This window comes from Astatotilapia calliptera, chromosome 10 (genome assembly GCF_900246225.1).
Source record: "Astatotilapia calliptera chromosome 10, fAstCal1.2, whole genome shotgun sequence".
Taxonomy (NCBI): domain Eukaryota; kingdom Metazoa; phylum Chordata; class Actinopteri; order Cichliformes; family Cichlidae; genus Astatotilapia; species Astatotilapia calliptera.
The window spans coordinates 4,929,043-4,946,647 of NC_039311.1; the positions used below are offsets into that span (position 1 = coordinate 4,929,043).

The 17,605-nt window shown below is 41.5% G+C and overlaps 2 protein-coding genes across 2 annotated transcripts in view; both read left to right on the top strand.

The window, feature by feature from the left end:
- The first annotated feature begins 465 nt into the window (after window positions 1–465).
- msantd2 (Myb/SANT DNA binding domain containing 2) lies at window positions 466–6,895 on the top strand. The gene is made up of 4 exons (XM_026183157.1): window positions 466–924; window positions 3,363–3,618; window positions 3,709–3,772; window positions 3,895–6,895. Exons 1-4 carry the CDS (start codon window positions 493–495, stop codon window positions 4,814–4,816), a joined length of 1,674 nt encoding a protein of 557 aa, XP_026038942.1. The 5' UTR covers window positions 466–492; the 3' UTR covers window positions 4,817–6,895.
- A 3,678-nt stretch (window positions 6,896–10,573) lies between these two features.
- esama (endothelial cell adhesion molecule a) overlaps window positions 10,574–17,605 on the top strand; it is a 51,104-nt gene continuing 44,072 nt past the window's right edge. The window contains exon 1 of the mRNA XM_026182422.1: window positions 10,574–11,053. Within this exon, the coding sequence (XP_026038207.1) occupies window positions 10,984–11,053 (70 nt within the window). The 5' untranslated portion in view covers window positions 10,574–10,983. The remainder of the gene's footprint in view (window positions 11,054–17,605) is intronic.

Below are 17,605 nucleotides of genomic sequence, written 5' to 3' on the forward strand. Positions count from 1 at the left end.
AGAGAAAAGAAGAGGAGAAACAAGCAAAAGATACAGGTAAGCAGATGTGTCTTTGGATAACGGCAGGTATTTTGTATCCTGAAAAAAGATAACATAACATTTATTAGTAGGGATTGGGAAAACTGTAACAGACTGTAGACAGCATAATATTAATTAGCCATTAATTGGAAGATGTGTAATGTTGATTTGTCTGCTATTCTCAATGTATGATGGCTGTTTGTTAACCATTACAATAGTGGTATTGTAAAGCGCTATATAAATGCAATCCATCATTTTTTTTCATCTTTCTATCAAATGTGGATATTTTGCTTGTAAATCCTGTTGGATATCATTTTTTATTAAATGTAGTTCTTCATCAGTGAGATAGCAACACAAATGCAATAACTGAGTGCAATGAGAAACTGGTTTAGACTACATAATCCCTCCAGGATCCACGCCGTGCTTTTTTCCAAGCCGGACGTCACTTTCCCTCCCCTTAGCAACAGAGGCAACATGGCGGCGTCCAGTAACACAGAGCATTCTCCAGAGATATCGACGCCGTTAAAGGTACCGAAAACCGAGGTGCCATCCCCTGAATCGGAGGATTTGAGTGACAGTAATCAATATCACTCTAATCCCTCGACGCCAAACCGCTTCTCGCCTTTGAACGTGAGCTCGGGGGCTGCGGGCCGGAACACGGCCTCATCCTCCTCCAACAGCTTCACGGCTTGCCGAGGGATGTCGTGGACGCCCTCCGAGACAAACGCCCTCATCGCGGTGTGGGGTAACGAGAGGCTGACGGAGGCGAGGATGCAGCAGCTGGAGGTCGCCGGCACCGTGTTCTCTGGTAAGGCCCCCGGTCCTGCCATGTACGAACGGGTGTCCAGAGCCTTGTCGGAGCTGGGATACGAGAGGACCCCGTCCCAGTGCAGGGAGAGGATGAAGGTAAATGAGCTTCAGAGGATGCAACAATAGCTTTAACATCACATACTAACCCTCCATCACCAGCACCTGGACCTGTAGCTGTGACACTGAGGTGGAGCTGCTACCTGTTAATCTACAGTGTGGCTCACACGCAGATAAACAAGTTCAATCATATTTTAACGTGTTGTTTCTGCGCTCTGTGGACATGGCTGCACTCATCCCGCCTCCCTCACATGTACAGGAGGCTAATTGCGGCTGTCATGCCTGTTATTGTGCATCTTCTGTTTATAACCACTTCAATTATCAGAAATGATATCCTTTATTAGAGTGAAGTCAGTTCCCTTTGATTTATTCATCTGACTTCCTGTAACAGACACACAGATGAATGTTGCACACAAGTCATTAGAAAGGTCCTTAACACTTTATAATGATCATCACTCATATATGTTAAATAGAAACTCAGTCAAGTGTTATATTACTGTTAACAAACTGTAAAGTGATAATAATATTTTCCAGTTATTAATATTGCAATTTATATTGATTCATGTCATTAGTTTATTCAATCAAATTTTATTTGCACCATCTGCTGCACCATTATTAAATGTTATTGTTGTGTCATTACTGAGATTAACATACTGGACAAGCTGCCGCTGGCTCTGCTTTAAACTGCTCTGAGATCAGCTTCCATCTATGCTTTGTGTGGCTACCATTAGGAAGTAAACAAGCCCTCCTCATCATCACAGATGGGCTTATTCTTGTCAAGCACCTTGGCCAACATGTGTGATAAGCAAAACTTTGCATAACTAGACAGGAAGTCAGCTCCTGCCATGCTCAGTTTAATAAAACAGCGGTTCACTTGTGGCCATTCCAGGCTCCAGTTGCCTAAGTGACCCTCTAATGTATTTACTAGCAGGTCATATGTCAATCAACGGTATTCTTCACTCTCACTGGTTGTCTCTTCAGTCGCTCGCCTGAAAGTTGAACACGGGTCCCACCAACTTTGCATCACATGCAGTTATTTCACCCATGGAGACTTGAAGTCGCCAAAATATATCATTCACTTTCTAGAGTCTCTGGGTACCCACTTTACTGTGAATCGTGCGTATGGAAATTAATGCTGTTCTCAGATTGGTTGTTCTAGGGTACTTACATTCAGTCAGACTCATTCAAACAAAAGTAAATTTCTATTTTTGGAAAGCTGCAGGGAACTCTAGTTTTCTGGACAGGTTTTTGTCCATGTTAACATGGCCTGTGGGAACACTCTAGTAGAACCCAATGGATTTATCGGCAGGTAGATGTTAACAGCAAATGTTTTTATAATTATTATTATTTCTTGAAACAGCAAATGTTAGCTGTTTGCTAATATTTGCAGTCTTTAAAAAGGCAAAAAGAAAAAAGTCAATTTAAAAAGAAAAGAGACAGAGACACGTCCTTCAAATCTGAGCGTTGGTGTTGTATAGTTTGTCCACCAGATGGCACTGTAGAACTTCCCTGTTTGTAAACACCTATTTGGAAGACAGCCAGCTGTTTGGAACAGGGCAGAGTGTAAATGAGTAAACAAATGATTCCGTATAACAAAGTCAGTTTATGTTTTGTGTGTATGAAAGAAGAAAATATATGGTGTATATATATATATAATATATATATATATGGTGGTATACCGGCATATTGGATTTTTAAATAATGAAATTGTATTGGGTTTTCGACTGCTACAGTGCAATCATAATCGCAGGGTTTTTTGTTTTTCACAGATACATTTAAAGCGCTAACCTTTTTGTCCGTTTACATACACAGTGATTTTGATTTGTTGACGTAAACACATACATCACATTGGTATGCGATAAAAACCTGATAAAGTGGATGCAGGCAGTGTCGTTCAAATTTCGATGTAATCTCCATTTAAATGGTGGTGCTGGATTTTTTCTTTTTGGTTTCATTTCAGTTCAAAATGTTGATGTTTCATCATCAAAAGTGCTGTTTTGCATTGTTTTGTTTTTGTTGTTGTTTCGGCATATGATAAGATCTGTCTCTGCCTTGGAGACCGATGAGGGCTGACCGTGTTGTGGCTGGATTAGGCATCTTGATGAGGGTAGGAGAGGCAGGTGGTGAAGGAGGCAGCTAGGTATGAGCTGCACCTTTCAGGGCCAGGCATAGGTGTAACCAGCACCACAGCATTTGTCATCACAGTGTTGTGAATTAACTTAAAGAGCAGTAAAAAGTGTGATTTCTTAAATAAACATGTACTTATTGTTCTGTGCATTTAACCAAACTAGATTATTCATTACCCTTAAAGCAACAGGTGGTGTTTTAAGAATGCATTTAGGAGAATTAATTGCTACACAGATACAAAAAACTTACCTACTGACTATGTCAGCTTTTGGTAACAATGTAAAGAAGCGTAAAAATTGTAAAAATGTTCTTAATTGTGAAAGATGTGTTCATCCTCCTTTTACAAACAGACGCTGCGGCGCTGCTACAGCCGTGTGAAGGAGCATGGCATCGGTAAAAGGAAGAGCAGCTACACTATCGAGCAGCTGGAGAAGGTGTTCGGTCAGGGAGGCTGGGACTCCCAGAGCTGTGCCCCTGTGCTCATCAACAGCAGTGGGCTGTATCAGGAGATGGAGTCTGATGGTAGCACCCTGGAAGACTTCTCACAGGAGGACTGGTGCAACCAGGTGCTGGACTCGGCATTCCAGGAGGGAGACATGGAGACCGGTGAGTTTGGTGTTAGCTAGCGGATGACATCCAAAAAATATACGACACAGCAGGTGGTTTTGAACTCAGATTTGTGCTTTTTCCTACCAGACGAAATCCAGTTGCCTAAACACAGAGTCCTACAGATCCAAGCGGAGCTGTCAGAACAAACACAGTAAGTCAACGAGAATCAAGACTTATCCATCCTTGTAAATGCAACTCAGATTATGTTGGTGTTTATAAAATCTGCATAACCTCTCAAAAGCTGACATCACTGCTTTTTGATATTACACACAGAAAAAGGGACACAATGCAGACAGTGATCCATATTCTTGAGTCTGTGCAGCTGAAGTGGGAGCACTTTCAGACGTGGACTGAGTTTTCCCGGCTACACCTCTCCAACAAGCTGGCCATCTTTGCTGTGGGGTACAACACGCGCTGGCGTGAGCACGTGCGTTACCACTATGCTGAAATCAGCTCACAGGTGCCGCTTGGTAAACGGCTGCGTGAGTACTTCAACCCAGAGAAGCCTGAAGGCCGCATCATCATGACCAAAGTTCAGAAGATGAACTGGAAGAATGTCTACTACAAGTTTTTGGACATTACCATCAGCGAGGCGCGTTGCCTTGAGCTGCACATGGAGGTGGACTGGGTCCGTGTGTCCCAGTCAAAGGTGACGAGCTGCAGCAGAGGCACATCCCACTACCTCCTTCCTGGGGACATTCCCAAGGCGTATGGACTATACGCTATTGGCTACGAGGCAGCGTCGCCTTCTCATGGCACTGCTCAGACCTCTTCCCCGGGTGACAGTGAAGACCACAGCTTACCTCAGAGTGGGTTAGAGAATGGGGCTCAAAGCCAGTTTCATGGAGAAGGAGTAGAGCGTGGTGACAGGACTGGGGCTAAAGTCACTTACTGCTACCTGGGCATAGCTGAGGACAGGACCATACAGCAGTGTCTCTTTCAGCACTTTCAGGGCTCTGGCAAACACTATGTCCATGGTGAGCCCTCCGCCGTGACGCGGTTCCTGCAGGAGAACTGTCACAACGCTGGAACGAGTCAGACGGACGAGGCAGGTGAAGACTCACCTGAGCGTTGTGCCATTTACATCAAATTTATTGAGGTGGAGCTGGACTTCCTCTCTGCAGGCTCCCTGGTGGAGTGCCTGGAAACTGCTGTTGGCTATTCCTTAAAATACAACAACAAAGAAACGTTTTAACCACTCCTCACTGTTTCAGATTTGTACTGTTATAACTAACTTATACAGCCAATACGGCAGCAGGAAAGGTGTCTGTAATAAAGCATGGATGTGGAAGTTTTATGATTATCGGCGGATTTTCAAACTATGATCTAGTGAATTGTCTAAAAATTGTGAAAGGTGACCAGGGAGATAAAATGTTGTTTTTTTTTTAAAGGGGACCTGTTCTGCTCTGACTGTAGGACCAGGGCAGCTCTTCAAAAAGGGCCTTGATCTTATACTGGTCCTTGGTGCAGCTCATCCACTGTCAGAAACAAACACCTTTATTCCTCATACCTTCGTCTTACTTTCTCCTGATTGGCTGCCCCTCACAAACAAAAAGTGTGGCACTTCTGTTCTCTCAGCCAGAACTGTGCGCCCACGATGCCCAAATGAAACATTTCCACTCTTACTGGCATCTCTGTGAGGCTGATTATTTAGAGCAGTTTGGTTGACAGCGACAGCTTGCACATGTCACGAATACAACGGTCTACATTTATTTATTTTGTTTGACAAATAAATGCCACAAATGATCATACCTGAAAAAGTTTAATGTGTTTGAAAGTAGAAGTCAAAATTATTGTGTATCACTAAAATATGTGCAGGTGATTTTCTGCAGATGAGTCTGATTTACTTGTTCGTTTGTGTTTCAGTTGCCTCAAGTTGAAATTTTTTTTATCAAGTCTAAAAGGAACAGTATACAATACAGGAAACATAATGTACAGACACGTATGCCTAACCTGTTACAGGGAAAAACAATACAAGAAGTGTGTGTACTGTGTTTTTTAGGCTGAGGTGCACTATTTAAGGATCTGCTGCTTTTCCAGTGTAGATACATATTGCCTCATCAGGGAATGTTTGGTTGGCAAGGTGACTATTGCAGTATGCATCTGTCTACCTCAGTAGGATGTAGCAAAAATGGCAGCAAAAGGACCATAGTGTGTATTTATTCTGAAACTGCCTTTTATTTGACTGTCACAGTGTGGACACGAAAGTGTCTCAGAGTGATTATTGGTGGAGTTATGCCTTAATTTTGCACATGTAAGAGGGCTGCAGGTCGGGATGCTTCGGTTAAAATTTCAGGTCAGAAACGAAGAGTAAATATTAGCAAGATAATCCATCAATGCACCCTTACCTTTCCAAACAATATGCTCTAATAGCACTAAATATTTTTTGACTGATGAATCCAAAAAATTGGCTTTTAAAAAATCAAAAATCTTACAACATGTAAATTTGACTGATTTCCATTAGAGGTCTTCTCACCAGGCATGTTTGCTACCAAGTTTATTTGATATTATTGACAGTAGAACAAAGACTGAACCACTGATTAATGTGTTGTCTCTTTGCCTCATAAATATTTTTCTTGATTGTAATGTTTAGAAATTAAAGACACCATTGGAAAAGTAGTAGTAAAATATAGAAATTCCCTGATATCGTTCTTTAACTGAACCGCCCCTACTGACTGAACTAAGCAGCAGATGCATCATACACCATTTTAACAGGAGTGTAAGACACTGCGCAGTACCTGGAGCATCTCTGTCTGCAGCCATATCCTTGTGGATAATTAGACACTCTTCAGATCATACTGAGAAGTTATTAGCACCTCCCACATTCTGCTTTTTGCAAAACTAAATGGTGCCTGTGTTTGTGAAGTGTGCTCGCTTGCAGGTTTAAACCAGGCACAGCTATAAGACTATAAGCTGAAGAGGGTAACTGATCCTTGACCAATAATCCTTTCTGAACAGGATTTCTGAGGGTATGTGCAATGTGCCAGGAAAGGACTGTGTAGAAAAGAAACAACAGGTAATTCCATTGTGAACTGATGTAAATGAAATGTAATATTCATTTATATATATATAAAGAAAATTCTGGCTTTAGCAACCTTGCAGTGTTCATTTGTTTGGGTATACAGTATATAAAGATGAATATGATATTTTCTATTTTATTGGTTGACACCATGTCCTGTATGTGATTGTTTCAAAGTCACTGTCTTGTATGTTTACATGTTTGAAAAACAATAAAGTGGACACTCACTGTCATTTGCCACACAGTGAGAATGGAGGTTTTGCTGATGTGTGTGTGTGTTGAGCTTTAGGTCAGTACCTTGCGTACACCACACATATGCTATTAGAAGAAAATACTGGTGCTGCTACTGGTGATTCATATTTGAAGAGGTTTGCAGGTATAAAGTGTATGTAAAGACAAAGAATGACAAGGCAATGAGCTCATGCATAAATCTCAAGTATGTTTTCAATGAATAAACAGGGTGAGAGTCTGTCACAGCAATAACATGAACAGATAAACAGAATCACTAGTTAACCTAAACCAGCTGTAGGTGGAAGCTGAAGCACCCAGACACAACTAATCCGGAGAACATACATGGGTTCAAACCAAGGGCCTTCTTTCAGCAAGGCAACAGTGCAACCACTGCAACCTGGGCATCCCTGGACAACTTTCCTTCAGGATGAACTGGAGAAACCCTCTCAGTGCACTTTTTGTTCATCAGGTCAGTGTATTTTGCAATGGAAGGGAAAGTGAAAGCAGTTAGGCATGCTCAGACTAAACATGTCATTCCCCCATGAGGCCAGCAGATGGCCATAGCAAGCTACCACTGCAAAACACAGTGTAGGGTACACCTGATGGTAATTTTGCATCCCTGAGAATTGACATGAAGTGTAGCCTGCTTACAAACAGTATAAACATGTGATGACATAAAATTAGTGACACAGGTGTGGACTAAAATGTTGAAGGAGACCAAACAACAACTGACACTGTACTCTATACTTGACGTGTATGCAAAGGGACAATGCCACTGACCTTTTGGAAAGCAGCATTTGAAACTAGGACAAATATCTAGAGATTTTTCAGTGTCCAAATATCTGAAACAATATCGAAATCAGAGCAGTGTTTCATGTTCAAATAATAATAAAGTTACTAATAAAGAGTTGGTTTTTTTTAAATTATCTTTTTAATCTTTTTATGATTTGTGCAGAAATGCTCCAAATCATCCAGGCCATGACTATGTTTTGACCTGTTACATGACCAAAAACAAACAACATCGCCACCTTTATAGTTATAATTGAATGCATTACGCTTGAGATGTTAGTAATGTTCCTCTTGAACATGAATCTAGTATTGTTTCTCTTTCTGGTTCTTTCCATGGATAGCTGCTAAATGTACTGTTAGGTGTTAGATAGGAATATTTACCCTGTAAAGCCTGAACCATGAAATAATAATAATAATCTATTAAACCTTCGGCCATTTATTTTTAAATTAATTAAATATAAATTTGCATATACAAGTTTTTAATTTGTATCATAATTGTTACACTCTTTCTTTTTTGCAATTTATTGCTTAAAATGTTTTGTGCAATTTATTTAGACCAAAAAAAGTATCAAAAGTCAAACTTTACAAAACTGTATGTATCAAATCTATTAAACTTAAGAGGTCAGATCACTGCAGAATGTATTTGTATCTAAATATATATAATAAACCATTACAGTGGGATTATGTATGAACACATAAAAGATGTTGGACAGTCATATGTTTTTGTGTGTGTGTTCTTCAGGTTCTCTGCAGCACATTCAGTTGAGCAGCTCTTTGCTCCTATTACCAAAGAACAAAACAGAAAATTTGTACCATTCCAAATACTTCCGAACAAATACATACAAAACCTTGACGACATTGGTATAAATCAGTTTTCATGTTGCTTGCTGTTTTATTTCTTTGGGTTTGATTAAGTGTGGAGTGGATTGAGATAGGATATGTACAGGATATGTTTTGATGGGCTTAAAGAAAAACTAAACTGATAACAGGAGGAAGGAAATTTCTTTCATGTCTCGTTATAGGTCGTTAATTGGAGTGAGCAATATGTTTGGCCTCCAGGTGTCAGGTTTGTTTACCGTTTGACCAGCTCCTTGTAGCCGTTCGAGTTAGAAGCCTGGCCAAGAATGCAGCATGAGCCTCACTGATTTTTGCTCCTAAATACAAAACAGCATGTTTTGACAGCTTTTGCCTGAATGCTGTGGATTTGAGCTGGAGGCCCAGATGCAGTTTACAACAACACAACAAAATCTCATCCCCACAAAATTTGGACACTGCTTCTTTAGATTTAATCACGTGAGCAACCCCTGTTCACCTCTCATAATTGAGCAGTCTGCCTGCATTAGCCTCACCCTTGTTGCTGAGGCAACTGGGCAACCTCAGGAAATGAAATAAAGAGGTCTGACCACCTCGGAGAGGACAGGTCAGTCTTTCTTTTTGCAACAGGATGGTGAGCTCACCTTGGGAATTCACGTCAAGCCGTGTCGAGTCTGTTTCTCTGCTCTCAGAACCATGCCTCTTCACACATGATAGAACAGGAACTGAAGACTGGAGATTTTAAAGTGGAGGTGAGGGAAAAGGATGGAGCTTTAGATGTGGGGGGTTGAAAACAGGCTGATTGTTAGAAAATCTTGAGCTGTAGTGCAGTTTAAAACTGTTTATGTTCCTATTTGTATTTTTTAAATGAAAATTCAAGGACTCAGTAGTGAAGGAAGTAATGCAGTTTTTTATTTTTTTGTTGTTATTTGCTTTGGTTTATTACATATGAAATCATAGCGTGCCATTGGCTTCTCCAAGCAGTATGGTCATGGTGCTGTCCAGCAAATTCAGACATTGTTGGATGTCTGTATTTGTGACGTTCACTGGCTTGTTCTGGGAAGTTGCTGTGGTCTGCTCTTAGGTCCATCAGCCACTGGTGTTGATGGTGTGACACGTCTTTCTCCCAGATGTTTATCTTGTATTGCTCATTTCATCTCTGTGTGGGTCTGCCATTGTGCTTCTCTGGTATATCTCTTCAGCCTAGTGGCAAGAGCTGTGAGCCCTGTGCCTGACCATCTCTCCAGTCGCAGTTTTGGATATAATGTTGTACCTTGTTTTCATCCAATACCTGTCTGTCATAACGCCCAGCTGCCCTCAGTTACCAAACTAACATCTTTAGGAGCTTCCCGGAATTTGGTTTCCAGCCTTTTTCTCTATGCTTCTGCACACATCCTTGATTTTATACCCATGTGCTCTAAGATCACAGTCACAGTGCCATATTGGTTTGTTAATTTCAATGACACTGGTAGTAGGAATAGTGCATGTTGCAGAGTCCACAACAGCAGAGATGGGGAGTCGTGCTCTTGGTTGAGTGACTATAGAGGCCGGTATCATCTAGCCCAGGTACATGTGCTCTTCCATCAGGCCTGGCTCAATACATCTATACTGCTCACTATTGTTCCAGCGATTAATAATAATAACTACTAATAACTAATAATTAAAAGCATACTGTAAGGGTTTTGGAAAGACTGATAAGTGATCCAGTTTTTCATTTACTCATCGCCACTTTGTTTGATTCAGCGGCTTGTTATCAGTAACCCACGAAGTCTGAGTAATTATCCAATTCGTTATTAGCAAAGTGTAGAAATGAAGTGAAGAAACACACACACACACACACACACACACACACACACACACACACACACACACACACACACACACACACACACACACACACACACACACATTCGTACACCTGCCCCCTACTGAACCTGAGAACTAGCGAAACTGCGTCAAGCTTAATTTTACAGACAGTAAAATAATAAAGGTGGAACATTTTTGTTTTCAAAATAAAAGACATCGTCTAAGGCAGTCTTTCACGGACCTTATTTTGTTGGAGGCTTCCGGAAATTGCGCTCGACTGACTCTACAGCTCTACTGTGGAGGTGGCACGTCTCTCTCTCTCTCGTAGGAAAGGTCTCGGGATGACAACTTGCAGAGTTATAACCCACTCGCCGCCGTGTCGATAAGCAGGGAATTCTAGATGTTAAAAGGAGGACAAGAAGAGTCTCGGATGACCTTTGGTGTCGTTGCCAATCCAGTTTTCACTCCACTTTAATATTCGCATCGCTCCACCAAGTCAGAAAAGGGGATCCGTGCGTCAGTGAGATAAGACCCTTTCCACACTTCCTCACCTGAAGTGTCCCCTACCTTACCTTCCTCGGCCAGCGCGTGGAGATAGTGGGAAGCCCGCTGAGCAGACTTGAAGAGCTTTATTTGCCTGAGGCGGAGTGCTCACATAAAGCCTGGTGAAGGACGTTGACAACTGAGAAGTGTGTACATCAGCCATGGGAGCCTCCAGCACTACTTCCAGGAAACTTCCCCTGCTCTACTTTACCTTTCAGTGCGCGCTCACAGGTCAGCTTCTTCACCTGCCTTATATAAATGCCTTCTGTTGTGTTTCCTTGTTTGTTCACATTTCCAGAAGCATACACACACGCAAACAGTGGTTATCACTTTGTATTTCAGATCTTAAAATAATGCGACTAACATCACATTTGCATCCATCCTGTTAGCATTAAATGGTAAATGGCCTGTATTTATATAGCGCTTTACTAGTCCCTACGGACCCCAAAGCGCTTTACACATCCAGTCATCCACCCATTCACGCACACATTCACACACTGGTGATGGCAGCTACATTGATAGATATTAAATATCAAAGCAACATAGTGTACATTAGAATGTGGGATTTACTGAAGTCCGACCACGCTGTGCTGACATGAGTCATAATCAGGAACCTGTAACTAATGACAGAAATGACAGCAGGGTCTGCTTCTGGGGGTTCTTTGCTGTATGTGTGCCAGAGGATGAAGGGCTGGATTTGAAGCTGAAACACCTGTTTGTTTTTCACAGGATTTGAAACAAGTGTGTTACACATGATTATGTCTTCCAGGGAAGAATAATCCCTTTATAGCTGCTGCAACACTGGCTCAGCCGTCACTCTCTCTAGCAATGTATTAAACTCCTACTTTCACTGATAGCTGTACAGTACAAGCAGCCTACTTTTCCCTCTCTTTGATTTAGAAATTGGGCCACGGTACAGCTGCACGAGTATTTTGCAAACGTTTTGGGGAGCAAGAAGTTTTTAAATGATTAATTCCAGTAAAAAAAGAACTAATGGCTGCACCTAGAAGGGAGCATTTTTTTTCTTTTTTTTCTGCATTTCAAGAGAATATTAATATTTCTTGAGTTTTGTGCAGTTCCTTCTAATTCGGAGACCTACTAGAGTTCATATAAAGGCACTACTGATTTAATAGTCATTCTCCTTGAAAAGCAACAAGGAACTGCTGGACGTTCATGAGCTCATGAATTTTGAATCATCATTTTATCGTCCCTCTTGTCTCAATTTAACCGTCAGCAATGACTGAAATGATTTTTTTTATTCAGTGTCAGCAATGAAAGAGTCAAACACTCAGTTTTTGGACTGCTCACATGCTCCACTCCACTCTCATATGGAGAAACTGGAAACATCTATTTAAGTTGTAGAGCCCCATCTGCTCCAGGTGAGCGCCTGTCACTTCCAAGAGTCTGGGTGCTGACTTTCATATTGCTCTGTGAGACATGAAAGCCAGTGAGAGATACACACTTTTCCTGAATTTGTTCTCAGCTGCCCGTAGCTTATGTGTGCTTTTCAGTGCTGTTGCCAAAACAGTCACATTCCCTGTCATTGAGGTAGTTTCTCTCTGAGGGAGTATTACCTGAGTAACACTTCCATTTTGCACCATCTAGGTTCACTGCGATGAGACAGTGAATTAAGTCATTGTAAGGGGTGACTGCAAGCAATGTCTGGCAACCAATTTTATCAGCAGGCTATGATTCAGGGTCACAGGACAACAGGAAGATACTGTATGAGCACAGTAGCTGACCTTGACCTCACCATCAATCGCCCTGCAGGTGTGTCCTGAAAACACTGAGCAGTCAAGACACAGAGAGGAAATGTTCATGAATAGCACCCGGTGGCAACAGGAAAACTGTGAGCTCTTTGAATCCCAGATGTGTGCGTTAGAGCAGGAAGTGAGCAAACCTCCTCCTACAAACAACATGGTGGTTCAGTTCAAAATCCAGCGCAGTGGAGAATGTTATCAGACTCGCAAGCAGCTGCTGAGTGATTGAGGATATGTCAAAAACATATGACTTCACTTCCATACTTGCTCTTTTTTGAGTGTGTTTGCACTATGACTGCATGATGTACTCATAAGAGTGAAAAAGTTACGTGCGAAAAATTCTCACCAACAGAAAAACGCAGGAGTCACCATGTGTGATGAACGATTTGAAATTCTGCTACTCCTCTAAAAGGAGGAAACCTTAATGAACAGAATATTGTCCTTTTCTGTCTCCCTGTAATCTTTACGAGTTACCACATGTTGATGTATAAATTATCTTTTTCACAGAATGTTCTGACCGTGTTCTGTGACCACGTCGGGTAAATAACTTGTTTCTAAAAACGATTTCATGCTTATTATTCTTCCTTGTCAGAAGCCTGGCGACTGCTGTCGCACACGTATTGTTGTTTGACCCATTTTCTCAGAAGGACTGCCTTTTTGTGTGAAAATCTATTTATTTAAGATTTCCGAAACAGTCGCTGCATTTCAAATGTCATCTCGAGGGCACAATTCGCCATGTTTGGAATCTATCCCAGCTGCCATAGGGTGAGAGGCGGGGTACATGCACAGGTTGCCAGTCTCTCACAGGGCCGACACAGAGAGACAGAAAATAGTCCACACTCACACCTATGGAACTTTAGAATCACCATTTCACCCAAACTAACTGGCTTCCTTCCTGTGGGAGGAAGCGGGAGTACCCACAACTCCACAGAAAAAGGTAGATTTAAACCCAGAATTTTCCTGCTGTGAGGAACACAGCAGGAAAACCGCTGTGCTGCCCCCTAAAAACAAATGCTTAATTGATTGTCCTGCTGCACCATAGATTTTGGTGCCAGTTCACGCTTTTGGCCAATGACGAATCATCGCAGGTTGAGACTGGACTGCATTTGGTTGTCCTACATTATAGCAGAAGGCCTGACTTCACACTCAGAAGGATGATCTAGGAAGGTTTAGAATTTTTCACTCTTTTTTTTTCACTACTATTATAGTTGGCAACCTCTTATCCATTCTAACCCTGTACTTTGGAGAAGGGTAAAACTTGTAAAATGTAAATAGTTTTCATGTGTGTAAGCTGCAGTGATTGTTTTCTTTGTTCCCCAGTTTCTAAGAGCATTTAATAAAACCAAACGTTACATATTCTGATTGCCTGTGGGTAGATTTGGCGTTATGGTTAAGATCATCACCAGTGGCAACTTAGACCTCAAATGGTTAAAGAAGTCTAGACTAGGCACATTTACCTCTGGGAAAACAATGACCTGCCAGGTAGACAAAACTCAGCTCATGAGATGCTGTGTTCTTCTGCTCCACTTCACACACACACACACACACACACACACACACACACACACACACACACACACACACACACACACACACACACACACACACACACACACACACACACACACACACACATTTCTGGTGTTGCTATCCTCGTGGGGACAGCTCATTGACATAATGCTTTCCCTAGCTGCTTACCCTAACCCTAACCATCAAAAATAAATGCCTAACCCTGACCCTTACCCTAAACCTAACCATAACCCAATTTTAACCCTGACACTAATTCCACATTTTGAGTCTCAAAAATGCCTTCAAACTTGTGGGAACCAGGATTTGGGTCCCCATAAGGGCTGTTGGTCCCCACAAGTATAGTAAACTTCCAACACACACACACACACACACACACACACACACACACACACACACACACACACACACACACACACACACACACACACACACACACAGACATTAGTAGTAGTAAGACCATCTGAAACAGCTGCACATAGTCAGCTTTACCATTGTGGCACAGTGCTGAACTTCAGTGTTGTCCTCTGTTTAATTCAGTGTTACCTTTCCTAATTAAACGTGACACTTACCTTCTGTGCTACCACCCAGCAGTTGTATCTTTTTATATTAAGCTTTGCTAGCATGAACAGTTCTTCTCAGTCACACAAACTCATTAACATTGTCTCAGTGAAGTTGTGTTTGGGTCAGCTAATTTGATTATATTAGCTTAGGTTCATCAAGCACTGTGCCTAATTATTCACTCGTGTCTAATTGCTTAATTTGCCCTTTGTCTTTTTCTGAGGTAAGCTGTGTCAGTTGGCAGAGTTTAATCTCTTCCTGGTGTCATATCAGTCTTACCACTAAAAGTCCTTGTCGTGTGTATTTAGCGTTTTATTCCAAGAAGTATGTGGTTCACGCCCCTGCGTTCATGTTATCAAGGCATCCTGGTGAGGGGTGCAGACACAGATTCTGAAGAATAAAACTTTAAAGTCAGATTGTTGGCTAATATGATCGTAAAATGAAGGTATTGTAACTGAAAGAGTTGCTGTTTTAGCTCGTCCCAGCACCGTGTTCTAGCACCGGATTTACATAAGCACACACAATAATCTTGAAGCTTGACGTCACTTATCAAAGACCAGCGGCGGCGATGTATGAGCTATGCCTTATCTCTTCAGCAGCCGCTGTACAATTAATCTTGCATTCTGGACACACCATCTGGCAAGAGCGCACATCTTCATTTGTTTTCCAGGTGTGTCCTGTGATGGACGCTAGTTATTTAACAAGGTCAACCCATACAAGCTTCAAAATGCTCTGTTGGGAGGTGAGGCAGCGGTGTCCTCACCGCTGATGACTGTCAGTGATTTATAATATTAAGTGAGAGTGCTGCGATAATTATTAATAGTAGCATGTCTTATTTTAACATAGAGTCACTCTTGGCTATGAGCTTTCCTGCTTTAGAAGATAATAGGTATTGAAGCTTGGTATACTAGCACACTTGACATGTGGTAGGTTGAAGTTTCACACGCTATTTTTTACCACATTAGCGCTTAATTCCAAAATATGTTTTTAACTCTAAGAAGATGAAAAAGCCGAGCTATTCAATGCAGTTTCTCCAGCGTACAACTATGGCCTTATCTCTAATTGCCTGTTTTTTAGAATAAAACCAAATAGATGTGCAGCAAAGCCCCTTTTCAACTCTGAGCCGGGATTACAAGGGTTTGAAGGCTGCGCTCCTCACGTATGTGTCCCCAGCAACTGGTGCAATTTTGATTTCAGGGGGGAAGATTGAGGGATTTATCGGTACATAATGACATACATACAGCAGTGCACTCTTTCCTCTTCAGTGAGATAGTTTGTTGTCCAGTTGTCAGTCTGTGCAAGTGTGCAAGTGTGCCTTGTAATCTTTTATATTTACACTCACTTGTACCCTGTACAAAGCCCAGAAGGACAAGAACCGGAGTGGAGATTAGTTCAGATTCAATCTCACAGCATAATATATCACATCCCAAAAAAGCCACAATGTGCTTCTTTTCTTTCCCTGTAGTTGTTTTCACTGTGTTTGTTCTTATTTCATATCTTCTTTGTGATCATTCAGCATGTTATTATCTACTGAAATTCAAAGAAGTCATGTTAAAAAAGTTTGAAGTCTGCACATCTGCACAAAGAACATGCTAACACAACGCTAGCGCACAACCCAGTGTGACATTAAAGCTGTTGTGCGTTTTTAAGAGATCTTCCCAAGAGGGCAGCAGCAACTATAACATCACATTTCCATAAAGACATTTTAAGGCGCTGGAAAAAAGGCTGGATTTAATATAATGCACGGCATAAAGACAGGTCATTTCTTTATTTTATATGTAACCCCTTCATAAATCCTGTTGACTATAGTCTATTTGCCATTATAAGCAAAGAAAAATGAACGGAAACTTTGGAAATCACTTCCTGACACCCCAACCCTGCAGCGAGACCTGATCAATGTAATGAGCAATCAGGCTACAGCTGAGTAATGACAAAGTAGTGTAGAGAGTAGTGTAACAAATTACTTTCTCCAGGGACTAACTATGTAATATACGCCTGCTTATGTTTAAGAGATGTAATGTGTAATACAATGACTCCAACGGCAGTTATCATTCTCTAAATCTTTGGTTTCATTCACGTTCTTCTTCTCTTAGTGGTCATTTAGCACGTCTGCAAGATTATTTTTCTGGTCTTTGTCTGAATGAGAGATGTTAACATTCACTTCAGACAGACAATCTCACATTGATACATCAATCCCAGTCTCATACTGCAATTAAGTCTGGGGTCATGCAAACACCTTAATCTAATTATATTGCAGTAATTAGGCCCATTCACAGGATTAGTGACGTGATTGAAGCATGTGGAGCACTGCAGTGCTGGCTGCATTTTTAAGCGCTGCATTGACCTGTAAAGACCATGCTCAGTCCAGCCACTGGAGGTTTGATGATTTGCAACTCGTGCCCCACATTCACTGAGTTACTACTATTTATAAGTCCATACAAACATTCTTATTTTTAGTCTCAATATGGGATAAACTGTGGGAAAGAGACAAAAGAGTAACACAACTAGGCCTGTGTAATGTTACTTGGAAATGTGTGGATGTAATAGAGGAATTTCTCACCGAGAACATGGAAATAGCAGTTAGATGACAGATGTACAGTGAGACATGGTGCCAGCCGTGACTTTTACTGTATGTGGCAAGTGCCCCTTTTGTGGGTTTTCAGTGACATCTCTTCTCCATCCATGGACCCAGAAGGAAGAAGGCCTCCTCTCTGGGGTCATGAGAAAATCACTTGGTGACTTTCCCAACGATCAGCTCTGGCCTGGGGACTCTTAAAGGCACAGACGCTCGTGCTTCTTTATTTTGTCTTTCTTTTTCTGTCTGTCCCTCCCCTTCATTCTTTCTTGACCAGAAACCTGGACATAGTGGCTCTTTGGGGGTGTTGATTGTTTTTTTTCTTTGTTTGTTTTTTGAGAACATTCATGCAAATTCTGA

Bases quoted from the DNA above. Each gene is read 5' to 3' on its own strand.
- msantd2 (XM_026183157.1), top strand. From the start codon at position 493: ATGGCGGCGTCCAGTAACACAGAGCATTCTCCAGAGATATCGACGCCG. The intron at 925-3,362 runs GTAAATGAGCTT...TTTTACAAACAG, and splicing joins AGTGCAGGGAGAGGATGAAG to ACGCTGCGGCGCTGCTACAG. The intron at 3,773-3,894 runs GTAAGTCAACGA...TATTACACACAG, and splicing joins GAGCTGTCAGAACAAACACA to AAAAAGGGACACAATGCAGA.